Source organism: Acinonyx jubatus, chromosome D1 (genome assembly GCF_027475565.1).
Source record: "Acinonyx jubatus isolate Ajub_Pintada_27869175 chromosome D1, VMU_Ajub_asm_v1.0, whole genome shotgun sequence".
Taxonomy (NCBI): domain Eukaryota; kingdom Metazoa; phylum Chordata; class Mammalia; order Carnivora; family Felidae; genus Acinonyx; species Acinonyx jubatus.
Genome location: NC_069390.1, coordinates 7,968,254 through 7,993,449, shown reverse-complemented (window position 1 = coordinate 7,993,449; position 25,196 = coordinate 7,968,254). Strand labels below are relative to the sequence as shown.

At 56.2% G+C, this 25,196-nt stretch overlaps 3 protein-coding genes across 20 annotated transcripts; 2 read left to right on the top strand and 1 right to left on the bottom strand.

Annotated features, from left to right (window-relative positions):
• Window positions 1–1,101: 1,101 nt before the first annotated feature.
• On the top strand, window positions 1,102–19,586 carry FERMT3 (FERM domain containing kindlin 3). The gene is made up of 14 exons (XM_027045671.2): window positions 1,102–1,437; window positions 4,273–4,506; window positions 4,736–4,855; window positions 4,942–5,110; window positions 5,334–5,436; window positions 16,298–16,405; window positions 16,567–16,701; window positions 16,788–16,837; window positions 16,930–17,054; window positions 17,248–17,354; window positions 17,481–17,714; window positions 18,072–18,196; window positions 18,727–18,868; window positions 19,030–19,586. The coding sequence occupies exons 1-14, from the start codon at window positions 1,278–1,280 to the stop codon at window positions 19,207–19,209; spliced, it is 1,992 nt and encodes a 663-aa protein (XP_026901472.1). The 5' UTR covers window positions 1,102–1,277; the 3' UTR covers window positions 19,210–19,586.
• On the bottom strand, window positions 19,546–22,582 carry TRPT1 (tRNA phosphotransferase 1). 4 transcript variants are annotated; one of them, XM_015079855.3, is made up of 8 exons: window positions 22,337–22,410; window positions 21,885–21,968; window positions 21,550–21,631; window positions 20,516–20,685; window positions 20,250–20,424; window positions 19,965–20,021; window positions 19,779–19,889; window positions 19,546–19,664 (listed from the first exon to the last, which is right to left on the bottom strand). In XM_015079855.3, the coding sequence occupies exons 2-8, from the start codon at window positions 21,957–21,959 to the stop codon at window positions 19,573–19,575; spliced, it is 762 nt and encodes a 253-aa protein (XP_014935341.2). In that variant the 5' UTR covers window positions 21,960–21,968; window positions 22,337–22,410; the 3' UTR covers window positions 19,546–19,572. The 4 variants fall into 4 exon arrangements, with proteins under 4 accessions (XP_014935341.2, XP_014935340.2, XP_053058989.1 ...); XM_015079854.3 differs by having other exon boundaries at window positions 21,885–21,971; window positions 22,337–22,406; XM_053203014.1 differs by lacking the exon at window positions 21,885–21,968 and having other exon boundaries at window positions 22,337–22,582.
• On the top strand, window positions 22,351–25,048 carry NUDT22 (nudix hydrolase 22). Of its 15 annotated transcripts, none has more exons than XM_027045676.2 (6): window positions 22,351–22,469; window positions 22,811–23,308; window positions 23,687–23,765; window positions 24,254–24,351; window positions 24,488–24,581; window positions 24,897–25,048. In XM_027045676.2, exons 2-6 carry the CDS (start codon window positions 22,914–22,916, stop codon window positions 25,005–25,007), a joined length of 777 nt encoding a protein of 258 aa, XP_026901477.1. In that variant the 5' UTR covers window positions 22,351–22,469; window positions 22,811–22,913; the 3' UTR covers window positions 25,008–25,048. The 15 variants fall into 15 exon arrangements, with proteins under 15 accessions (XP_026901477.1, XP_014935334.1, XP_053058985.1 ...); XM_015079848.3 differs by having other exon boundaries at window positions 23,667–23,765; XM_053203010.1 differs by having other exon boundaries at window positions 22,435–22,536.
• The last annotated feature ends 148 nt before the right edge of the window (window positions 25,049–25,196 follow it).

Here is a 25,196-nt window from a genome sequence, read left to right as displayed (position 1 = left end):
TGCACAGCTCTGAGGTTTACATGTTTAAAAACAGGCTCTTACGGGGGGCCCAGAAAAGAAAGTTGTTTCCCCCTCGGGGTCTTCTTCAAGGGTCTGTGGTGATAAGGGACCTCTAGGGCTTGAACTTGCTTGACCTCCCAGGTTCCTAAATAACCCGGATCCGATCCTTTCAATGGCATGACTTTCTCTCTTTGACAGCCCGGTGGTGTTTCATGGCCCAAAGGCCGCCACTTTGTGACAGGCTGGAGATGGGAGATGGCTTCCTACAGGGGACGGTTCGTGCAGGAAACAGGAGTTGGTGGCTTTTCTGGTTTGAACCGAGCTTCCCTCCAGATGAGGGACACTTCGTGGTGGCGGAGGGCGGGGGGGGGGGGGGGGGCGGGCAGGGGGCAAGGGCCCATTCCTTCCTTGCTTCCTGTGCTCACTGGGAACAAAGGTGGGGCCCCAACTGGAACCCTCCGCATGTTGGCAACTCGCTTCCTGCACCCAGCGCCAGCCCGCCCTGGGGAGGGGCTGAGCCCGCCCCACTCCTGATAAGGAGGTGCAAGGGGCTGCCCTCTGAAGGAAGCTCCAGAGACAGAGAAGAGGGGGAAGGAAGCACTCACTGATCTGCAGGTGTTTAGACTGAGGCCGGGAGTGGGCGTACTCCAGCCCCCACACCTGCAGCCCCCAAACCCTAACAGGCAAGGTAAGTGGGGCGGCGGCTGAAGGCCCAGGGACCCTTTCCTTCACCCTCCTATGGCCCCTCTGCCCACATGCCTCTCTCCACGGGACACTCTGGACTTTCCACCACCCTAAAGAGGCCGTGGCTGGTTTGGGATGTTTGGATCTGACCTTTGGGCCAGGGTTGGACGTATCTCCTGACCTGGGTCCACAACTCTCTCCAGGGTGGGCAGCTGCCACCCCTCCAGGGTGGGCTTGGGGGCAAAATGGGAGCCGGAGAAGCAGAGAGGGGTTGTGCCGGGCCCTGGCTTCAAGCTGAGTGATCTTGGGTGAGCCCCCTTCTTACTTTTACCCGGACTCAGTCTTCCTATCTGGAAGGTGGGAGCGGGTCGGACAACACCAATTCAGCTAAACCACCGGTAATGGCGAGGGGGCCTGAGGCTTGCCTGGAACAAATTGGCACCCGCGTCTTGGACCCGTGATGCTGCCTTGATATACTGGCCGCCTGTCCAGGTCACCACGGGGCCCCCTGGACTTGAACACGGGCAGCCTAGCAGGCCCCGGCACCCTGCCCACATTGCCTCCTTCCCACCCTCTGTACAGTCGCCGCAGCCATGGCGGGCATGAAGACGGCCACCGGCGACTACATCGACTCGTCCTGGGAGCTGCGGGTGTTTGTGGGAGAGGAGGACCCAGAGGCTGAGTCAGTCACCCTCCGGGTCACAGGGGAGTCGCACATCGGCGGGGTGCTCCTGAAGATCGTGGAGGAGATTAGTGAGTGAACCGCTGACCCCGCTGCTGACCTCAGCACCATGGGGCGGCTATAACTGGGTCCCTGGGCACTTCCGGGCCATCTGACTGTGCAGCCCTCGATAACCCTGCCGCAGTGACTCAGGCACCACCTTAATCATCTGGTTCCAAAAAAGACATTTCCCCAACTTCCCCTCCCTCCCGCAGTCTCCCTCCCTTCCTCCCACCCTAGCTGGTTCTGCTAAGTCCCCAGGGAGCAGACCTGGCCCCAGTCCGTTCGCCCACTCCTAGGGGCAAGAGGGGCCTTGCCCGGGCCGAGGCAGAGGTGCCATTCAGGGTCTGAGGGGAGACCAGGCCCGCTCCCATACCCTCTCTGCAGGGCGGAAGCCCTCAGCAGGCTGGTGACAGGCCTGGCCTGGGTGGGAAGGCCCTGCCCCCACAGGAAGTTACAGCACAGCAGCCTGTGGTACCAGGCAGGCGTGGAGAGGAGCGGGGCTAGTGACATGGGGGCTTCTCGTCCCCTTCCCCTGTTGGGGAGAGGGGCTGCCCCTTCCTGGGCGGGCAGCAGGCACACCCCCAAAAGGCAGAGCGGGAAGGCAGGCCCATGATCGTTTCAGCCAGGAGACCTCTGGGGCCTGGGCCACCTGCGGGTCGTGGTGGGGGGGGGGGGTGGCGGGCAGGCCTCCTCAGACCCAGCCACCCCATCACGTGCAGCCTGGGAGGCTTGTGGACGGACGGGCCCCCCGCCCCGGGGACAGCCTGGCCACAAGGCTGAGGTAGCGGGGGGGGGGGGGGGGGGCTTCCAACAGGCAGCACCCAGAAGGCTATGAAAGCAGAAGTGGGGAACAGAGGGTCCCTCAGGAGACTGGGTGTCAGACCAAGAGGCCGACGGGCCCGGGCTGAGCCAAGGCAGAGGGGGCGAAGAGACGGGGCCCCAAGGGAAGACCTGGTCGGCTTCCTGGCGGGGCACGCGAGCATTGCAAGAGGCCTAAACGAGGAGACAGACAGACAGACAGGCAGACCTGATCCCTCCACCCACTGCTGGGCCCACCGGGGAAAATCCCTTCGGCTCCTGTCCTCCGCAACGGGGACATTGTCCCTACCCCTCCTAATCCCGCCCATTCCTTAGTGTATCAATGTCTACTGGGGCTCAGTCCAGCCAAACCCCGTGCCACCTGGAGTGTGGCCCGGCAGGTGAGACTGACCCCACAGCCGCCAGGACAGGGGGAGAGACAGACGGCACGGGGCCTGGAGCCAGGACAGGGAGACTCCCCGGGAGAGTCCCGACAGGGGGGCCATCACCGGGAGGGCAAGGAGTGATGTTGGAGCATGGGGGTGTTCCGAACTGGGGCCTCCAGGCCAGGGAGGACGCCCGGAGTGTGACCAGAAGAGACTGGGGTGGTCGCCGGTAGGAGTTTGGACTACCCCGGAGGTGGAAAGTGGCCACCGAAGGGCCTTTCAGTGGCTAAGGCTCACATGTGGACAGGCCCCTCAGGTAGGGGGTGGGCTGGAGGCAGGGAGACAAGGCCTCTTACCGTGGGTAGTGAGCACGGGCAGGAGGGTGAGATTGGCATCGATTAAATGTGGAGGCTAAAAGTGAAAGAGACAGAGCTGAGGCCTGGCAGGGAGGTCCTGTCACCCGTGCTGAGAAGTCAGCAAGTGGGGAGAAAAGCCTCTGTCCAGCATCAGGCAGAGTGAGTTTCACCCACCACGAATGCTTGAGTCAGGTGCAGGGCCTGGTGAACTAGTTTCTGGAATGGCCAAAGCCGGTGGGCGTGTGGGTTTCTGGCCTGGGGCACGGGGCAGGGCCTGACCCTGAGGTGCCGTGAGTTTGGGGATCGGAGCAGGAAGACGAAGCTGTGGACTAGACGAGCCCCGGGAAGAGGCCGTGGTTGGGGAAGGACGGGGACCTGGAGCAGGGAAGGACGGGGGGCAGGCCGGGATAAAAGGGCCAAGGAGGACAAAACACGAACCAAGGGCAAGAGGAGATGGGGGAGTGGGTGCCACAAAGCCAGGAACAGAGCGAGAGCAGAGGCTCAAGTGTCTTGAGAGGTGGGCCGGGTGGAGCCAGAGAATGTCTTGCATTTAAGCAGCTCTGTGACACTAAGGAGGGAACTGGAGGGAGGGCAGGGGCCAGTGCGGGTGGAGAGGAGACCTGTGCCGCTGGCGAGGAAGGACTGGGCACGTTCTAGAGGGCTGGGCCCATCCCCTGTGCTCACCACACCTCAGCTCGCCGTCCTGGAGGGAGATGCGTCCCCTGTCACCAGCTGCAGCACGAGAGAAGTCTTCACATTTCTGACCGTCTCCTCCCTCGTCGGCATTCACGCGCCTGCGTCAAACGTCACAGACACCGCGCAGGCGTCGTTCGGTGTCCACGGGCTCGGAGTGATGACTGCCCACATCTCACGAGCTAGAAAACTGCGGCCCAGAGAGTTTAAGGCCTCGGCCAAGGTCACAGAGCTCGTAACCAAGAAATGTTTCCGGAGTGCCCGCTGCCGCGTGCCGGGCACAGTCCCAGGCTCCAGTCCAACAGGGCCTCTGCCTCCTGGGTTCCCAGGAAGCCCGGCGAGGTGCTGAATGGGGGGTGGGGGAGCCCAGTGGGCTGGAGGCACTAAGATCGGGGCACCTGGATCTGGGTTGGGGGGCTTCCCCTGGGAAGTGAGGTCACGACTGAGCTCGGAGAAATGAGCAGGGTCAGCCAGCAAAGAGCTATTCCGCCGTGACCTCAGTCCTAGACCCCAAGCCAACCCAGCCTGGCCCGCCCTTGCCTTGGGCCGGGGAGGGACCGCGCTTGTGCTCAGCGCCCGGCGCCGGCGCCTCCGCGGCTGATGCACATCCCCTTCCCCCGTGCCCCCCCAGAGCGCAAGCAGGACTGGTCAGACCACGCCATTTGGTGGGAACAGAAAAGACAGTGGCTGCTGCAGACCCACTGGACACTGGACAAGTACGGTATCCTGGCTGATGCCCGCCTCTTCTTCGGACCCCAGCACCGGCCCATCATCCTGCGGCTGCCCAATCGCCGCGCCGTGCGCCTCCGGGCCAGCTTCTCCCAGCCCCTCTTCCAGGCGGTGGCTGCCATCTGCCGCCTCCTCAGTGAGTCCCCTGCTGCTTCCCCACCCCCCACCCCCATCTTCCACCCTGCAAGGTCCTGCGAGGGGCCAGGTCTCCCTGCTTTACAAGGCCCAGTCACTGTCACCTTGTCCTTACGGTCCCGTTCCCTATCCCGCCTGCAGGGCCGTGACCTGCCCCAAAGTACCCAGGAGTGGAGCGGGAGGTCATGGGGCAGGTCCCGGGCCCCTGCTGAGGTCCCAGCTCCCCTCAGGTATCCGGCATCCTGAGGAACTGTCTCTGCTCCGGGCTCCTGAGAAGAAAGAGAAGAAGAAGAAGGAGAAGGAGCCGGAAGAGGAGTTGTATGACCTGACCAAGGTCGTCCTGGCTGGGGGTGAGCACAGACAGGCGGGGCAGGCCGGGGGCTGGGCACCGGCGCCGGGGCCCCTGAGGCCTGTTTGACCCCGACCTGCCCTCCAGGCGTGGCACCTGCGTTGTTCCGGGGGATGCCAGCCCACTTCTCAGACAGTGCGCAGACCGAGGCCTGCTATCACATGCTGAGCCGGCCACAGCCACCGCCGGACCCCCTCGTGCTGCAGCGCCTGCCTCGGCCCAGCTCCCTGTTGGACAAGACCCAGCTCCACAGCAGGTGCACGGCTGGCCGGGTCTGCGCCCCGGAGCCATGTCCCCTTGTGTCTGGGCTCCCACCTCCAGGTCCATGCCCTCCCCTGTATCCTTACCCCAAATCCATACCTCCTGTCTCCGGGCCTTTCTTATATGCGTGCTTGCCCCCAAGCCCCCTGCCCAGCCCCCACCATGCCCCGGAACCTTTCCTGTCTCAGCCCTGACCTCTGCCCTGTGCTGTGGGCCAGGTGGCTGGACTCCTCGCGGTGCCTCATGCAGCAGGGTGTCAAGGCGGGGGACATGCTCTGGCTTCGCTTTAAGTACTACAGCTTTTTCGACCTGGATCCCAAGGTGCGCTGGGTCAGGGCGGGGCGGGGGAGGGGGGGGCTGGGTCGATGAGACATGAGGATTTAGGGTCGGGGGTCTGGGCTCGGGGAACGCGAGAGACTCCTAGGGCGTCTGCCAATCCACACTCCTGTTTATTAGTTCCGCCAGCAAGGTGCTGAGCCGGGACCGATGTCAGGCCTGTCTCTCAGGGGGCTGTCAGGCAGGTAATGACCGCAGAGCAGTGTAGACAGCGGCGAGTGCCCCCAGCAGCCTGCTCCGGTGGCAGATACCTGGCACCTGTACTCAGAGAAGGCTTCCTGGCAGTGGTGACGCTGTAGGTTTGGGTGGGCAGGGGCGAGGCTTGGCGGGCAGGGGCTGTGTGTGTCTCCCCCTCCCTGCCCGCCGTCCCCACCGGCAATCGACGGGCTCCATGCATCCCTCTCAGAAACTGTCAGGCCCCCACATGTGCTCCCTTACCTGTGACCCCTTCTCTTGCCCCCCCGCCCTTTACTGCAGAACTTCTAAATGCTGTTTTCAGTGTCCTTGCTCCCCGGACTCCTGCCTCCTGGTTCCAAGTCTTTCCTATGGGTGCTCCTGGACTCCCTCTCTCTCCTCAGCCAAATCTGTCCTAGCGTCTTCTGTCCCCATCCACACAGTGGAAGCACACCTGCTGTTTGTCCGCTGCTCACTGGGAGCTGGGGCGAGGCGGGCTGGGCGAGGGGGGGTGTCTCCAGATGTCCTGTCCGGGCTCCCCCGGTCTCCTCCTGTCCCCACAGCCTCTGGGGGTCAGCAAACCCAGAAACTCACTCCTCAGCCATCCTCCCACCTTTCATGGAGTCGTTACGAAAGGCCGCACTTACACCATTCTGGATCCTTCCCTTTCCCTCCCTCCCACCTCATCCATCTTGCGTCCCGTTCATCAGTCCCTTGAATGAAAATCCCAAGCCACCTGCTTTTCGTCTGTGTCATGTGGGTTGGCGCACTCCCCACCCTCCACACCGCGCCTAGAATGAGCATACCTTAGGGGTCAACTCACTCCTATGGCCGCTTACTGCCCCCCCCCCACCCCCGCTGCCCAGCCCCCAGGCCATTGCCTGATCTTGTCCCTGCCCACCTATCTGTCCCCCTTCCTCCCCTCTACACTCAGCCCCTCCCTCTCCTGGGGATTTGTTGTTGTTTCCTTCTGTTTCTCCCGCCTTCCTTTCCTTGAGCGGTTTCCATGATTCCATTTTATCTCCTTTATATTAGTTTATTTAGCTATACTTAAAAACTTTTTTTTTTGAAGTTTGCTTATTTATTTTGAGAGACAGATAGAGAGTGAGCAGGAAAAGGCAGGGAGAGAGAAAGAGAGAGAATCCCAAGGAGGCTTCCTGCTGTCAGTGTGGAGCCTGACCCTGGGCTCGAACTCACAAACCGTGGGATCATGACCTGAGCCGAAACCAAGAGTCGGACGCTTAACTGACTGAGCCACGCAGGCGCCGTCCCACCCCCGCCAAAAATTTTTTGAGTGGTTGCTTTAGGGGTTATAGTACACATACACTATTACTATCCAATAATATTCTACCACTTCTGCACGAGAACCTGACAACAGGACGGTTGTATGTGCCCTCCCAGCCTCTATATTCTCGTTATCACATTCTTGGATTCTGCTTGTGTCAAAGCCTGCGAGACATTGCCATTCTTGTCGTTGCTGTCATTATGACGGCTGTATCGAGAAATAATTCACATACCGTATCCTTGGTCCATTCAGAGTGTATAACCCAATGGTTTCTAGTACATTCACAGAGTTGGGCAGCCATCAGCACATTTTGTAACATTTTCATCACCTCCTCCAAAACCATGCCCATCAGCAGTCCCTCCCGTTTATTCCTGACCCTCAAGCCCCAGGCAACTCCTAGTCTCCCTTCTGTGTCTCTAGACTTGCCCTTTTCAGACGTTTCATATAAAGAAGATCTCACAATGTGTGGCTTTTTGTGACTGGCTTCTTTCCGTTGGCATCATGTTTTCATGTTTTAGCGTGTTTCGCTGTTTTATTCCTTTTTATTGCAAAATGGTATTTAAAAAAAAAAAACAACTGTAATGTTTATTTTTGAGAGAGAGAGAGAGAGAGCGCGCACATGAGCAGGGAGGGGCAGAGAGAGAGGGAGACACAGAATCCGAAGGAGGCTCCAGGCTCCGAGCTGTCAGCACAGAGCCGGACGCGGGGCTCAGACTCACGAGCTGTGAGATCGTGACCTGCGCTGAGGTCAGAGGCTTAAGCGACAGAGCCACCCAGGCGCCCCGCAAAATGGCATTTCGTTGCGTGGGTATGCCACATTTTATTTATCCATTCAGCAATCCCTAGATGTTTCGTTTCCCCCCGCCCACGTGTTGGCCATTAATGAATGATGCTTCCGTGAATATTCACATACAGGTTTTTTTGAGCGGTCCTGTCTTTTCATTTCTCTTGGGTGTACATCTAGGAGTAGAATGGTTGAGTGCCCATCACTATTATTTTTTACTTTAACCAGTCAGTCGTTTCTTGTGAAACTTGGTGTTTTGTGATAGCTAGAGATCCCCAGGCAGGTTGGGAGAAATGATGTGCAGAGGGGCCCCTGCCTGGCTCAGCTGGTGGGGCGTGTGATTCGTGATCTCGGGGTTGTGAGTTCGCACCCCCCCGTTGGATGTAGAGGTTACTGAAAAATAAAATATTAGGGGTGCCTGGGTGGCTCAGTTGGTTGGGCATCCAACTCTTGGTATCGGCTCTCTCAAAATAAATACACTTTTGAGCATAAATAAGTAAAATAAAATCTTAAAAAAAAAAAACAAAAAAGAATCCCCGAGATCCTAGATACCTGGGTACCCTTTACCCAGTGTCCACAAACAGTATCAAAACGAGGATGTTGACATCAGAATAATCAAGATTCAGTTCCATCAGCCAACTGTCCTGTAAGGACATTTTTAAAAATATAACAGTCTTTTATTTCTGCCCACACATTCACCGTTTCCTGTCTCTTTATTCCTGTGCATAGATACAGATTTCCAGCTGGTATCATTTTCTGTCCGCCCGAAGGACTTCCTTGAACATTTCTTGTGGTGCTTGATCTACTGGTGATGATTCTTTTTCAGCTTTTGTATGTCTGAATAACTCGTTATTTTGCCTTTGATTGTGAGAGCTCGGTATAAATCCTTGGTTGACAGTTTTGTTACTTAACGGTACTCTAAAGAAATGTCCCCACACCGTCCTGTGGCTTGCGTGGCTCCCAGCAGGGTCCCCTGTCATTCTTTATTCATGTGTATGTAATGTGTCTTTTCTCCTGACTACTTTTATGATTTCTGAATCACTGCCTTAAAACAACGTGATTATCATGTGCCTTGGTTCCCTTCAGGTTTCTCATGCGTGGGGTTCAGTGAGCTTCTTGTATCTGTGAGTTGACAGTTTGTGTCAAATTTGAAAAATTATATATATATATATATTTTTTTTTAAACATTTATTCATCTTTGAGAGACAGAGAGAGACAGAGCATGAGCAGGGGAGGGGCAGAGAGAGAGAGGGAGACATAGAATCGGAAGCAGGCTCCAGGCTCCAAGCTGTCAGCACAGAGCCCAACGTGGGGCTTGAACTCACAAACTGCGAGATCATGACCTCAGCCGAAGTCGGACGCTCAACCGACTGAGCCACCCAGGCTCCCCAAATTTGAAAAATTTTGCAGAGATTTCTTCCTGCCCCCTCTCTTGATGAGATTCTAATTATATAAACTATTGGACTACTTAGGATTGTCCCACAGCTCACTGATGCCCTGTTCGTTTTTTTTAGATGTCTCCAAGTCTTATTTTTAAAAAAAAAATTTTAATGTTTCTTTATTTTTGAGAGGGAGACAGAGAGAGAGAGAGACAGAGCACAAGCAGGGGAGGGGCAGAGAGAGAGGGAGACACAGAATCTGAAGCAGGCTCCAGGCTCCGAGCTGTCAGCGCAGAGCCCGATGTGGGGCTCAGACTCATGAACTGTGAGATCATGACCTGAGCAGAAATCAAGAGTTGGCCACTTAACCAACTGAGACACTCAAGCGCCCTCTTGCTATATCTTCAAGTTTACTAATCTTTTCTTCTGCCACATCTAATCTGCTGTGGATTTCATGCCTAGAAGTTTAATTGTGACCTTTTTAATAGTCTCTCCTTAACATGCTCCTGTTTTTCTCTACCTCCTTCAACACACGTGATATATTTATAATAACTTTTCCTGATTGTACCTACTCATTCTATCATCTGTCTCATTTCTGGATCTGTTTCTATGGACTCCTCATTATGAGTTGTATTTTTCTGCTTGTTTTCATCCCTGGTCATTTTTTTTTTTAATGTTTATTTATTTTGGAGAGAGAGAGAGAAAGAGAGAGAGTGTGAGGAGAGGAGGGGCAGAGAGAGAGAGAGACCCAGAATCCTTAGCAGGCTCCAGGCTCTGAACCGTCAGTACAGAGCCCCGACGCGGGGCTTGAACTCACAAACCACAAGATCATGACCTGAGCCGAAGTCGGCTGCTTAACGGACAGAGCCACCCAGGCGTCCTGCCTGGTCATTTTTTATTTGATGCCAGACAATGCAATCTTTTTATGTTCTTGGGTGCTAGATTTTTTTTTTTTTGTAGTCCTTTAACTATTTTTATTTTTATTTTTTTTTAAATTTTTTTTCAACGTTTATTTTATTTTTGGGACAGAGAGAGACAGAGCACGAACGGGGGAGGGGCAGAGAGAGAGGGAGACACAGAATCTGAAGCAGGCTCCAGGCTCCGAGCTGTCAGCACAGAGCCCGATGTGGGGCTCGAACTCACGGACCGCAAGATCGTGACCTGGCTGAAGTCGGACGCTTAACCGACTGCGCCACCCAGGTGCCCCCTTTAACTATTTTTAAACTTTGTTTAGGGATGAAGTTAAACTACTTGGAGATAGTTTAATCCTTCCAAGGCTTGCTTTGAATATTAATTAGACAAGACAAAAGCAGCCGCTCATCTAGGGCTAATTTACCCCATTACTGAGACAATTGCCTTCTGAGAACTCTTCCCAATGTGCCATGCATCATGAGGTTTCTCTAATCTGGCTCTTGGGGAGTGTGAACTATTTCCCCCCGTAGGTTACTGCCGGCAAATGTTCCACCTGGCTCCTTTCAAATGTTTCTTTTCCCATCAGCTTTGGGTAATTTCCTTCCACACATACGTCGATCAGTGCTTAGCTAAAGACTCAGGAGAAGCCCTCTGCTGATCTCTGGAGCTTTCTCTCTGGGCAGCTCTCTCCTCTCCAGTCCTCTGTCCTGTGAAATCTAGCTGCCGTGGCTCACCAAATGCTCAACTCTATTTCTTCAGCTCGGGAAATAGGCTGGGCTCTCTCTGGGCAGTAAGCAATCTGGGGGCAATCTTAGGATTCACTGTGTTTGTTTCCCTTCCGTCGGGACCACTGTTCTGTGTGGTCTCTTGTCCAGTATCTAAAATCCAGCGACGGGTCTTTGTTGTTCTCTTTGTTTTTATTCTTTTCGAGATTGTGTTTGTAAGTAATCTCCACATGCCTCGTGGGGCTTGAACTCACAACCCCGAGATCAAGAGTCATATGCTTTGCCAATGAGCCAGCCAGGCGCCCCTGTTCTCGTTTGTTTTTAAAACAAAAGTTTAAAAACAACATTTTCTTATAGTGCACAATTGTTATATTTTATTTTCTCATTTTTCTATTAATTGTGCACAGTTAGAAGAGAGACCCCCTCCCCACATGGCTCTCTGAATATTCTCTACGTGGCTGTGGCTTCTCCTTTGGGGTGGATCACGTTAGGTAATCAGTCAGCGTCATTGTTCTCTTGGAACCGTAGAGTGGGATCCCTGCACAGCTACTGTCCTTGGACTGCCCTTGTCTATTTCCTGGGAATTCCTCTACTGGACTTCTTGCTTCCTGAATCTTCTGTGTTCCTCTGTTGACTCGTTCCTTCATTTTTTTTTTTTAATGTTTTATTTATTTTTGAGAGAGACAGAGACAGACACAGAGACACAGAAGCCAAAGCAGGCTCCAGGCTCTGAACTGTCAGCACAGAGCCCGACGTGGGGCTCGAACTCATGAACCACGAGATCTTGACCTGAGCTGAGGTCGGATGCTTAACCGACAGAGCCACCCAGGCGCCCCTCACTCATCATTCTGAATGAAACATATGTTTCAGCAGCTTCCCCTAACCCGATAAAGGCGTTGAAATCCTGCATGTCTGAAAAGTTCACTACTCTACCCTCACGTGCGTGATAGTTTGGCCAGGTGTAGAATTCTAGGTTGGAAACATTCTTCTGCCACATCTGAAGCCACCTTCCCCTCGTCCTTCTGGTTCTCGGTGTTACTATTGCGGAGTCTAGTGCCATTTTTATTTTCAGTCCTTTCGTATGAGACCTTTATATTTTTTCTTGGACGGGGAGGGGAGGTACCAGAAGCTTTTAGATCTTCTCTTTATCTCATGATGCTTTGAAATCTCTTAATACTATGTCCTAGTAAGGATCTTTGTTGACTGACCTGCACACTTGCTGAGCCCTTTCAAGTCAGAAACCTGAGTCTTCCAGTTCTGGAGAAATACCCTAAATAATCTCAATCATTTCCCCCCCCCCGGCCAGTTTTCTGTTCCTTTCTGCTGGAACTCAATCGATATTAGACCCCCTGGATTGATTCTTCAAAGAAAACAATGTAGACATTTATCGTGTCTTTGTCATTTTTTAAGGTTCTTTCTTTCTTTATTAAATGTTTATTTTTGAGAGAGAAAGAGACAGAGCATGAGCGGGGGAGAGACAGAGAGAGAGAGAGAGAGAGAGAGAGAGAGAGAGAGAGAGAGTCATAGAATCTGAAGGAGGCTCCAGGCTCTGAGCTGTCAGCACAGAGCCCGACACGGGGCTCGAACCCATGAACCGTGAGATGCTGACCCAAGCCAAAGTCAAATGCATAACCGACCGAGCCACCCAGGTGCCCCTAAGATTTTTTATTTTTAAGTAATCTCTACACCCACTGTGGGGCTCAAACTCACAATCCCGAGATCAAGAGTTGCACACTCTACCAACTGAGCCAGTCAGGTGCCCCTTGTTCTTTGTCATTTCTAAGTTTGTTGTCTTTTTGTTTTACTTTCTGGACAGTGCTTTGACTTATCTTTCAAACGATGTGTTGAATTTTTAATTTCTGCAACTACATTTTTACGTTCTAAGAGCTCTTATCTTCTGAGTGTTCCTTTGTAAAGTTTTTTTGTTTTTTGTTTTAGTATAACATGCTTTTAGAGCAATGTACAAATGTATCCAACACATCAAGCAACAGGACTTTACCAGCCCCCAGAAGCCTCCTTCCTACCACTTCCAGGCAGTATCTCCCATGGTTGGGGCGGCACTAAGATTAATCCTCACACGATAGATGGTTTTGACTGTGTTGAAATCTACATCAATGAAATCACGCAGTTGTCTGGCTGTTGTCACTCAGCATTATGTTTGTATGATTCACATGCTTGTATGTTACACATAGTTGTAGCCTATTCTCATTGGTGTGCGACGTTCCATTATGTCAATTTACCCCAATTCACTGTCCGTTCTACTGCTGATGGGCATTGCACAATCTCCAGAGTGAGACGATTATGAGTAAGGATGCTATGAACATTCCTGTAATGTCTTCGGTGAACATATGCACACATTTCTGCACACATTTCTCAGCAGGTGCATGAGAATGTCCCTTGTTCCACAACTTTACTGGCACTTGGTATTTCCTCTCTTTTTTTGTGGTAACCGTTCTGGTAGGTGTGTAATGGTCCCTCGTATGGTTTTTTTGCTTATTTGTTGTTGTTTTTTTAACAGCTTTACTTAGCTGTAACTCACATGCCAACAAAATCACCCAGTGTAAGCATGCAGTTCGATTATCTTTAGCAAATTTACACAGTTGTGCAGCCATCACCACAATCAAGTTTTGAGGGAGGTATTTCATCACCCCAGAAATTTCTCTAGTACTATTTGTAGTAACTGCCCCTCCCACACCCAACCCCAGACAACCACTATGTGCTTCCTATGTGACTTTAATTCACATTTCCCTGATGACTAATCAGGTGGAGCCCTTTTTCATATGGCTACTAGCCATTTGGATATCCTCTTTTGTGAAGTTTCTGTTCAACTTTTCTTTTTTTTTTTTTTTGACAACTTAAGAAAAATTTTTGTTTATGTTTATTTATTTTTGAGACAGAGAGAGAGCATGAATGGGGGAGGGTCAGAGAGAGAGGGAGACACAGAATCCGAAGCAGGCTCCAGGCTCTGAGCTGTCAGCACAGAGCCCGACGTGGGGCTTGAACTCACAAACCGTGAGATCATAACCTGAGCCGAGGTCGGATGCTTAACAGACTGAGCCACCCAGGTGCCCTTTTTTGACAACTTTTAATGTTGAATTGCTTATCTTTCCTATTGCTTTATAGGAGGTCTTTATATATTCTGTACATGAGTAATACTTTGTCAGATAAGTATATTGTGACTGTGTCTTCCCACCCTGTGCTTTGCCTTTTCATTCTCTTGATGGTTTATTTTGATAAAAAGACCTTCCTAATTTTAATATAATCTGCCTTCTATTTTCAAATATTTTTTTTCTTTTATGATTGATATCTTTTATGTCCTGTTTAAGAAATCTTTTTTTTTGGGGGGGGGGCGCCTGGGTGGCTCAGTCGGTTGAGCAACCGACTTCAGCTCAGGTCATGATCTCACGGTTTGTGAGATCTCTCTCTCTGCCCCTCCCCTACTCATGCTCTGTCTCTTTCTGTCTCAGAAATAAATAAACATTAAAAAAAAAAAAGAATATATATTTTTTTAATTCCAAGATCACAAAGATGTAGTCCTATTTTTCTCTAAAAGCTTTATTGTTTTAACTTTAGTATTTAGATCTGCAGTCCAGCTGGAGAGACAAGTTGACCAATGGAACCACAGAGAGTCAGAGAGAGACCCATACGTTTATATTCCCCTGACTTAGAACAAAGGTGACCCCAGGGTCACTGGGAACGGATAAATGAATCAATAAATGATACTGGGTCCATTGGATACCTATATATGTATTTTTAATGTTTATTTATTTATTTTAAGAGGGAGAGAGGGAGTGAGCATGAGCAGGGGTGGGGCAGAGAGAGAGAGAAAGAGAATCTCAAGCAGGCTCCACATCCAATGCTGAGCCCAACACAGGTCTCTATCTCATGACCACTAGATCATGACCTGAGCTGAAATCAAAGTCAGATGCTTAACCGACTGAGTCACCCAGGCGCCCCAGGGTACCCATGTTAAAAACAAACAAACAAATATCCACATACAAATATCAATTCCAGCTGGATTGCAGTCTTAATTACTAAACCTTTACAATTATGCTCCTTTTAAACACAGCATCCTGTTCGTGTTTTAGGAGCGCAGCATTTTGTCTTTCTAAGGATTTTGACTGGTTGAAGTTTTCTTCTGCTCCCTACTGATTCCATTTCCTCTAAGCTCTTTCTCTGCTGTTCATCTTGGTCCCTGTGGTTGACGTCAGCAGCTTCCCTTACACGCGGGTGATCCCTGCCTGCCCTTTTGTGGTGAGAGGCAAGGCTCCCAGAAGCCCCTGAAAACCCTGAGCAGGTGAATAGAGCTTGGCACTCTGGGGGCTTCCTGGGGGCGCTGGGGTAAGGATGCCATTTTTTGTAAGGGGTTTCTCTTTGGCTGGTCAGTTTCTCAGCAGTGAACCCTCTGATCTCCCGACTGGGAACAGAAGGCTCACTGCCAATGTCTTAGGCGACCGTGGGACTTGGGGGAGTCCCACCTTTCAGAACGTCAACTTTCTTCATCTGTTTCTAGCACAGTGCCGTCCCTCGCCCAGCTGTGCCTAGACTGTCTCTGGCTCACCATCGCCAGAGAGTAAATCTCTCCTCTGCCAGGTGCCTGGCTGTCACTGGGCTGCAGGGAGTGGGGGCACTGGCTCCTTTCAGACCCCTTCTGCCATCCTCACGGCAGCCCACCCTCACCTCTCGGCCGGAGGATCCCGGTGGGGAGCCTGTCAGGGGCCGCCACGTGCCCTGGATGCCTCTGTCCAGATCTGTGTTCTTTTTGCTGTTTGTTTTCTGCCTATTTTCAGAACTCATTAGTGCCTCTACCGCAGAACAGGAGAGGGGAGACGGGTAAGCAATCCCGGCTCTCTCTCTCCCCGTAACTCAGTTCCGGTTCACGTTTCTGCTTTCCATCTTCCAAAATGTCGTCCGCATGCCTCACCTGCAAGGATTCCCGCTCCCTTCGTCCCTTTGGGTTGACCCTTTTTACGCCTTTGCTGTCAGTTGTGGCGCGTTGCAGGGGGACCATGGGCTTGGTCTTCTGACCCGTGAGCTTTGCAGTTCCTGTTCCTTCCTTCTGGAAGGTTCTTCCTATCACTCTTCCCGTCAGTGGCCCATGGCCATCCTTCAGGCCACAGGGCAGTCCGACATTCCTCAAGGACAACTCCCCTGAATGCTTCCTCACAAGGAGCTCCATGCATCCCAGTTCCATCCTCTGTCATCGCCATCGTCCTCGTGGTGCCCTTGTCCAAGGGCATGAGTGAAAGGCCCCATGGAAGCTACTTCCTTGATTGCTTTTATCGAAGTCTTGAATCACCTTCTTCATTCATTGATTGGTTTACTCGGTCCCCCTTCTGCCCCCACGGGCACGCAACAGACATGCAGTCGACGTTGGTCCGGGAAGCTTTACAGAGAGATCGGTGCCACTTGCCCGGGCAGGCCATACGGCTGGAGTTGGGGGTCTGCTGCCCGTGCGGGGCCGCTAGACGAACTTGGCACTGTGCAGGGGGCAAGGCTGGAGGCTGAGGCTCAAGGGGTCCGGGCGCACAGGGTGCCGGGGGCACTTGGCACCTGACCAACCCAGCCTCCCCGACCCCTGCCACAGACGGACCCGGTGCGGCTGACCCAGCTGTACGAGCAGGCGCGGTGGGACCTGCTGTTGGAGGAGACCGACTGCACCGAGGAGGAGATGATGGTGTTTGCAGCCCTGCAGGTGCCTGGCGGGCCAGGGGACCTGGGGGTCCGGGGCGCGGGCCAGACCCAGGGCAGGGAGGGTCTTCCGGGGTGGGGCCCCGTCTTCGGGACGCCCCGCTTAGGGCCCTGTGGGCTCCTGGGCTGCCCACCCAGCCCTCCCTGGCCATGTGCCCCACCCAGTACCACATCAACAAGCTGTCCCAGAGTGGGGAGGCGGGCGAACCCGCCGCCGCAGACCCCGGGCTGGACGACCTGGACGCGGCCCTGAACAACCTGGAGGTGAAGCTGGAGGGGTCGGCGCCCACAGACGTGCTGGTGAGGAGGAGCCCGGGTCGGGCTGGCGTCGGGGTCAGGGTCGCGTGCGGAGACCTGGCCCTCCTCTGACTCCTCTTCCCCCCCAGGACAACCTCACCACCATCCCAGAGCTCAAGGACCATCTCCGGATCTTCCGGTGAGTTCGGGCCCAGGGTCGGCAGCGCCGCCAGAGGGGGCCCAGTATGGAGACAGAGCACACAGCCTGTCACACACCTGCCTCACCCTCAGGCCCCGGAAGCTGACCCTAAAAGGGTACCGCCAGCACTGGGTGGTGTTCAAGGAGACCACACTGTCCTACTACAAGAGCCAGGAGGAGGCCCCGGGGGACCCCATTCAGCAGCTCAACCTCAAGGGTGAGTGAGGGCCGCCGGGCCAGGACGGGGACAAGGGCAGGAGCTGGCTGGGGGCCACCTCAGTTTCCCCCTCGGGGCAGAGGGAAGATACCCTCTGTCCTGAGGCACTGTGCTGGGCCGGCATTCTCCCAGGGACCTCTCAGGCAGGGCCCCCCGCCCCCAGCCTCCTACCCACCCCTTTGTCTCCCTCTAGGCTGTGAGGTAGTCCCCGATGTCAATGTCTCCGGCCAGAAGTTCTGCATCAAACTCCTAGTACCCTCCCCCGAGGGCATGAGTGAGATCCACGTGCGATGCCAGGATGTACGTGAGGGTCTGGCAGGGGTCAGCCCCGGGCCGAAGCCGGAGTGGGGCTGGGGACAGGGCCGGGGGCGCCGAACCAGATCCCGGCGAGCCCCTCACCACCCTCCCCTGTTCCTCGCACCCCAGGAGAAGCAGTACGCCCACTGGATGGCCGGCTGCCGACTGGCCTCTAAGGGTCGCACCATGGCAGACAGCAGCTACGCCAGCGAGGTGCAGGCCATTCTGGCCTTCCTCAGCCTGCAGCGGACGGGTGGCGGGGGCTCAGGCAACCACCCCCAGGGCCCTGACGCCTCTGCCGAGGGCCTCAACCCCTACGGCCTTGTTGCCCCACGCTTCCAGCGGAAGTTCAAGGCCAAGCAGGTGCCGAAGGAAGTGGGTGGGGGGAATGACCACGGCTTTTACCTGGCCACCCTTGGCCCCTGGATCTCCACACAGCCTTCCTCTAGAAAGCCACGTACTCACTCGTTCCTTATCCTACCCTTGTCCTTGAGACGGAGCATGCTGGTCCCCCCTCCCTGGGAGGGGTCACGGCCCGGCTGCCCGAGTCCACCTCAGGGCCTGGCTCAGCAACTGTCTGCTGAGTGGTGCGAGGGCGCCCAGTGGAGGCCCCACGCTGGGCCCCGCCCCTGCTCCAGGCTCAGCATCCGGTCTCCCTGATGGGGACAGGCAGGGGGTCTCAGGGACGTCGGGCCGCCCCTCACCAATGTGGTCCCGCAGCTCGCCCCACGGATCCTGGAAGCCCACCAGAACGTGGCCCAACTTTCGCTGTCCGAGGCCCAGCTGCGCCTCATCCAGGCCTGGCAGTCCCTGCCTGACTTTGGCATCTCCTATGTTGTGGTCAGGTACGGGCCCCGCCCCAGCCTCCCTCTGCCCTCCCCGCCTGCCTGGAGAGGGCACCCCCCAAGCCTCCCTTCCTGCTCTGTGCGAGCGCCCCCTGGGTGCCCTGCCCTCCCGCGCCCCCGCAGCAGACACCAGAGCAAGAGACCAGGCCAGGAGGGCAGGAGTCCCAGCTCCTGTCCCAGCTCTGCCGCAGCCCGGTCCCTCTCGAGGCCGCGGTCCACTGCTATGACACCGAGTGCCCTCTGCCCGTTTTCCCAGCCTGCAGAGACAGCCAGGCAACAGATGACGACGGTACCCACAAAAGTCGTTACCGAAAGGCCTGGACACTTTGCCTGATGCTGCCTAGAATGCTAATATAACGATTAGATCAGTTAACCCTCGTCTTCCAGAAGAGGAACTCGAGGCTCAGAGAACCTAAATGACAGGAGCACAGCGTGCTCCGGAGCACGGCACCGGGCTATCTGGGGGGGGGGCTCTGGGGCCCGTGCAGGGCAGGGCTCTTGCTCACACTCTGTCCTCCCCGGGGAACTAGGTTCAAGGGCAGCAGGAAGGATGAGATCCTGGGCATCGCCAACAACAGACTGATCCGCATCGACTTGGCCGTGGGCGACGTGGTCAAGACCTGGCGCTTCAGCAACATGCGCCAGTGGAACGTTAACTGGGACATCCAGCAGGTGGGCCGGGAGTGGGGACGGGGCGGGGGGGGGGAAGCAGGGGGCTCGGCCAGGGGTGGGGCCAGACCGCAGCGGCCAGGCCAGACCCAGCCAGGGCCGGACAGGGGCTGCTCGCTCTCTTATCCCACCCCCACCAGCCCCTCTGACCGCTCACTCTGCAGGTTGCCATCGAGTTTGACGAGCACATCAACGTGGCTTTCAGCTGCGTGTCTGCCAGCTGCCGCATTGTGCACGAGTACATCGGGGGCTACATTTTCCTGTCGACAAGGGAGCGGGCCCGCGGGGAAGAACTGGACGAGGACCTCTTCCTGCAGCTCACAGGAGGCCACGAGGCCTTCTGAGGCCTGTCTTATGGTCCCCACTTTGCTCACTACCTGCTCTGGCCACTCCTAAGCCCACACCCTCTCCAGACAGGCACTGAGCTGGGCACACTCCCCTGCTGTCAGCTGGCTTCGTGTAGACCGGGGACCTAACTGGACCAGACTCTGCCATCCCCCGGGGGCTAGAGAGGGCGGGCTATGAGCTCGTACGATGCCCACCCTCTCCTTGTCCGAGTGGCCGAGACCAACACCCCCGACCTAGCTGTAGTCCTGAGCACATCAAGAAGCCCGGCTGTAGCTACAGGATAATTCATGGTTTCCAACCGGAATTTCTGTTTTGTCATCTTTCTACATTCCTTTTTTTTTTTTTTTTAAATAAATATTTTATTGTTGGGTCATCCTTTTTCCTCTGGCGCTGTGCTTGGGGCCACTCTGACGCTCGGTCTCTTCATCACCAGCCAAGGACAGGGACTTTCCTGAGAGAGACAAGGGTTGGTGAGGGAAAGGGAGACCTCAGTCAGCCTGGGGCTGGGAGCTGGCAAAGAGGAGAGGGCAGAGGGCACAGGAGGGCGTAGGGTGGTGGTTCTCACGGGTAGGGCGTAGCTGCAGGGCCTCCTTGAAGTACTTGGGAAGCAGGAAGCCATCGGCGTTCCCCGGAGTCAGGATCACTCCGTTGGCAGAGCGGAAGAAGGGGACCCCGTCTGCAGACAAGGCCGGAGATGTGACTCATGCCTTCTCTGAAGCCCTAGGGCAGTCCGTGCTGTGTCAAGACTCACCTGCCAGGGCCAGGGGCCCATCGATGAACACGGCCACTTCGCAATTTGGCCGAATGCCTGTGGAGACAATTGGAGCTGGGACCTTGGGCGCTCGGGGTGGCAGTCTCCAAACTTGGGCAGGCTCAGTGGGAGGTCCCGGGCTCGGTGCGGGGAAGGGGGTTACTGCACCACGCAGAGTATATAGTGGCCTCGGACAAGAGGAGCTATGCCTGGAGGTAGCTTGATCCTTGGGAGAGGGACCTGGTAGGAGAAAGTGGGTGGGAGTAGCTGGGGAGGGGCACTGACCACTGATGACACCGGGGTCCCCAGGCAGTCCTGGGGCCAGGTGGATATGTGTCCTTCCCCGGCAGGACAGGCCCTTGAGCAGGATGGAAGGCCAGTGCCGCCAGAATGTGCCATGGACAAGCGTCAGGGGCAGGGCCTGGGGGGTCTCCAGGGGCATCAGCTCCAACTCAGGTACCTGGGACGAGTGGGGGAACAGACAGCAGTGAGACCCCCCTCACAGGCAGGGGTCCCACCTGGCTCTCCCACGTGTCCCTTTAAGCCCCCACCTGCAGGGAGTGACCCTGATTGGCCCGGATGAGAGGGCCAGTGCTGGGGTCCCCTGGCTGCAGGGCAAACCGCTGTTTCTGGTTGGTGTCCACCACGCGCTGAACATCCTCAGCTGAGAAGCCGCAGAACTGGGGCAGCTGGAGGAGGGCATCCAGGGGCACGAAGCCATCTGCAGACAGGCAGGGTGCTCAGGCCTGGGTCAAAGTTAAGAGGGGGAACTCCAGGCAACCAGAACAGAGCCTGGGCCTGGGGGTGGGGGGGGAGGGGGAGTCACAGGGGCTCATCTGTGTGACCTTCTGGCGCAGATAGGGAAACTGAGGCCTGACAAGCAAGATTTGCCCAAGGTCACACTGTGTCCGCCACGGCTCCCGGGGGGGAAAGGAGCCGCCGTGCTCCAGGCTCGCGGGTCTGCCCCGCAAAGCGGGCCTGAGGAGGGGGCCGGGCGTTCAGGCTAACGGGGCGGAAGCTTCTGAGCAGGCCCAGACAGAGCTGGGAAGAGGAAGACAGACTAGCAGGCTCACCAATTCCGGTGGTGGCCGAGCAGCCGACCCTGAGGGCCCTGGGCACAGGGAGCGGCCAATGAGAAGCCGAGAAAGAAGGGGGCGGGCGCTTCCGCTTCAGGCGAATGGGCGGCCCTTTCTGGGCCTCAGTTTCCTCCACTTACATGGGAATGGGATCTGTCTCATGGAGGGTCACAAAGATAAAATGACCCTTTTTAGCATAGTACCCTTCCCAGAGTGGGTACTCAGTAAACACCAGTTACTTCAATACCCCCCAGTGCCCACTCCTGGGGTAAGTGTTTATTGGGCCACTGCACCACAGGTATCACCAGGCATGGCCTGGACAGAGGGTCCTCTCCCAGTTTGCTCCAGACATGATAGTGGGCTCTGGGCCTCGGGGTTCCCTGAAAATGGAGAGGACGTGCCCTCTGTACCATCCCCATAGGGCCATGGGGTAGGACAGCCACAGACAGGCTCATACTGCTCCCTCCCTGCAACCACTCCTCACCCCAGTCTTTAAGACTGTCACTTACCAGCCCTCATGGGAAGCCCCAGCGTCAGGGCCCCGTGACGCAGAGCGTAGGACAAAGCCTTGGACAGTTGCACATCTCGGTCCTGTAAGAGCCCAGAGGTGGCCCCTGGTCCCTGTAGTGCTTCTGCCCTGCTGCCCACCCTGAAGTCTGAGTGACCCACTGCAGAGGGAGACCAGAGGGAGAGGAATCCCTGTGCTCTCTGGGAAGAGTATGACCCATCAGCGCCCACTCCCATCCCCCCAGCATATTCCAGGGAGCCAGGGCTGAGTCCTCCTCCTTTACCCTCCCACCAAGAAAGGGGGTGGGGTGGGGTGGTGAGGGTGGAGGCGGCGCACCTGTTCCCGGGGTCTGTGAGCCCTTCTACCCCTGGGTCCTGCAGCTTCCTGCCTCCTTCCTCCAGGGGAGTTCATGGCTAAGACCTGCTGGGTACAGTGATAATGTGGGGACTGTTAAGGACCCTTTCATGTCCCCACCCTGCCCAGCAAGTCACAAAGCCTCAGGATGTGAGAGCTGGGACAGGGGCATTCAGCTCATTAAATTCACTTCCCACCCCCAACTCCCTCCTGCAAATAGGGAAACTGAGGCCCGGCAAGCAAGATTTGCCCAAGGTCACACTATGTCCGCCACGGATCCCGGGGGGAAAAGGAGCCGCCGCGCTCCAGGCTCGCGGGTCTGCCCCGCAAAGCGGGCCTGAGGAGGGGGCCGGGCGTTCAGGCTAACGGGGCGGAAGCTTCTGAGCAGGCCCAGACAGAGCTGGGAGGAGGAAGACAGAGACTAGCAGGCTCACCAACTCCGGTGGTGGCCGAGCAGCCGACCCCGAGGGCCCCGGGCCAGGGAGCGGCCAATGAGAAGCCGAGGAAGAAGGGGGCGGGCGCTTCCGCTTCAGGCGAAGGGGAGGAGCCTGCGGGCCGCGTCGGCCGGTGGGTGCCGGCTGGACGTTTGAGCTTCCGGACCCCGGAAGGGGTCCTGGCGCATCAGAGGTTGAAGGCAGGATCCTGGGTTTGGGAGAAATGGGCATAAAGGGGTGGCTGGACCCAGGACCGCGGGGTGGTTGTGATGCGCGTGAGTCCCAGGGATGTCTGGCTGCAGGGACCTCCGGGCTCTTAGGATAAGACACTTTACTGCCCAGGGAGTGGTCAAGGGGGTACAGAAGGGCTGGGGGTACACCTCGGGAGGTCTGTGGCAGAGGGGGCCAGCTGCCGGGGCCAAGGGCCGCTGTGGGGCTCTCAGGGTGACAAGCCCGGCTGTGTCCTCCCCCCAGAGCTGCCCCGTCCAGACTATGGACCCTGAAGTGTCCCTGCTGCTGCAGTGCCCCCCAGGTGGGCTGCCGGAGGAGCAGGTGCAGGCTGAGCTGAGCCCAGACTATGACCGTCGCCCACTACCAGGAGGGGACAAGGCCATCGCTGCCATCTGGGAGAGCCGGCTGCAGGCTCAGCCCTGGCTCTTTGACGCCCCCAAGTTCCGCCTGCACTCAGCCATCCTGGCACCCACTGGCTCACAGGGGCCACAGCTGCTCCTGCGCCTGGGCCTTACTTCCTACCGAGACTTCCTGGGCACTAACTGGGCCAGCTCAGCTGCCTGGCTGCGACAGCAGGGGGCCACTGACTGGGGTGACAAGCAGGCCTACCTGGCAGACCCGCTGGGGGTTGGCGCCACACTGGCCACTGCAGATAACTTCCTTGTCTTCCTGCGTCGCTCTCGGCAGGTGGCTGAGGCACCTGGACTGGTGGACGTGCCTGGTGGGCACCCTGAGCCTCAGGTGAGATGCCGGCCTGGGTGCAAAGGCACAAAGACTCAGTTCAGCTTTGTTTTCTTCATCCCTTAAAGGGGGGATTGGCCTAGTGCTTCTCTGAAAGTCTGCTCAGGGCAGCACCTCAGCCTCCCCACTGACCCTTATCCCAGGCCTGTGGGAAGCTAGGGAATGATGGGGAGGGGTGGGGGGCTGGGGGGCAGAGGACCTAGCTGGATTTCTGGTTTTCCATCTGGAAAAGGTGGGCCTGGGTCGGGGGGTCACCAAGACTCAACTCTGTGCCTACCCAGGCCCTCAGGGCCAGCAAATATGTGGGGAGGCAGGCTGGGAAGAGATGGGGATAGGGGCTGAGCCTGACCTCTCCCAGGCCCTGTGCCCTGGTGACAGCCCCCTGCACAAAGACCTCCCTGGGGAGCTGGTGGTGCACGAACTCTTCTCCAGTGTTCTCCAGGAGATCTGTGACGAGGTGAGTGAGGAGGGGTGGCCCCGACAGGTGGGCAAGAAGGGAGGGGGTAGAACATACCAGAATTCCACAGGTGTGGGCTGGCGGGAGGGTCTGCAGGCATCTGGCATTGAGGAAAGAGCTTGGCTTTGCAGCTAGACACGAGTGGAATTCTAGCCCTCGTTTCTGCGTGCCTCAAGCTCTTCCCCTTTACAAGGAGAACAACGATAAATGTCTTGCCTATTTCCACCCACCACCCCTTTTGTTGATGAGAGGAGTAAATCAGAGTCCCAGTCACAATGAACTTGCCTTGGGTGACCTTGAGCCGTTGGTTGTTCAATATCTCAGGTTCTGCTTTCCCATCCGTAACATGAACATGCCCGGGCTCTGACATTCTGTGATTCTGGGCACTTGAACTGCAAGCTGTAAAATGCTGTACAAGGGTAACGTTCTCCCTTGAGAGGGGCAGGGATGGGGACACTGGGCACTGACTGGTGGACCCCCTGCCCCAGGTGAATGTGCCGCTGCACACCCTGAGCCAGCCACGGCTATTGGGCATTGCCCGCAATGAGACCAGTGCCGGCCGTGCCAGTGCCGAGTTCTACGTCCAGTGAGTGAGCTCTGGGGTGCAGGGTCCTGGGTCCTCGGGTAGGTGGGTGGCTGAGGGGAATGGCTGAGGCAGCTGGGGTTCCACAAGGACCCGCCAGGGACTGGGCACTCCCCAAGCCTCTCATGTCCTTGTGCAGGTGCAGCCTGACTTCTGAGCAGGTGAAGAAGCACTACGTAAGTGGGGGAGCTGAGGCCCACGAATCTACAGGAATCATCTTTGTGGAAACACAGGTGTGAAGAAGCAAGATGTATCTTGCTTGGACAAGCTGCTGGTGTTGGGGCTTGTGTAGGCCTGGTGATCTATGGCTGTCTCCCCGGGGCTGGGTCAGATGAAGCCGCCAAATCTTAGAGCTTTCCTCCAGGGCCACAAGACTTCACTGGGGATGCCCTCAGCCCAAGAGAGGTCCAGGAACCTCTATAGCCTCCTTAACGTGTCTCCCTAGGGACGGTGAAGTGCAGAGGGTTCTGAGGCTCAGGAACACTGGGCACGGCCCCTGCAAGAGACCCGAGAGCTGGACGTAAGGGAGTCTTACTTTCTCCCCACAGAGCGTGCGGAGGTTGCAGGAGACCGAAATGTGGGCTGAGCTCTGCCCCTCGGCCAAAGGCGCTATTTTCCTCTACAACCAGGTCCAGGAAGTCCCACCTGAGTCGCCCTAGTCCCCAGCCCTATCACAACAATAAAGGACTTTATTCTTGGATTCCATCGGCATCTGCTGTTTTCATGAGACAGGGAACGGGCGCTGGGAGAGATCTGGGTGTGCGAGAGAGACAGACGGGGCGAGTGTCCTGGGGGGAAAAACAAAAACAAAGAAACCCAGCCTCAGTTTTTGCCGTCTGCAAACTGAG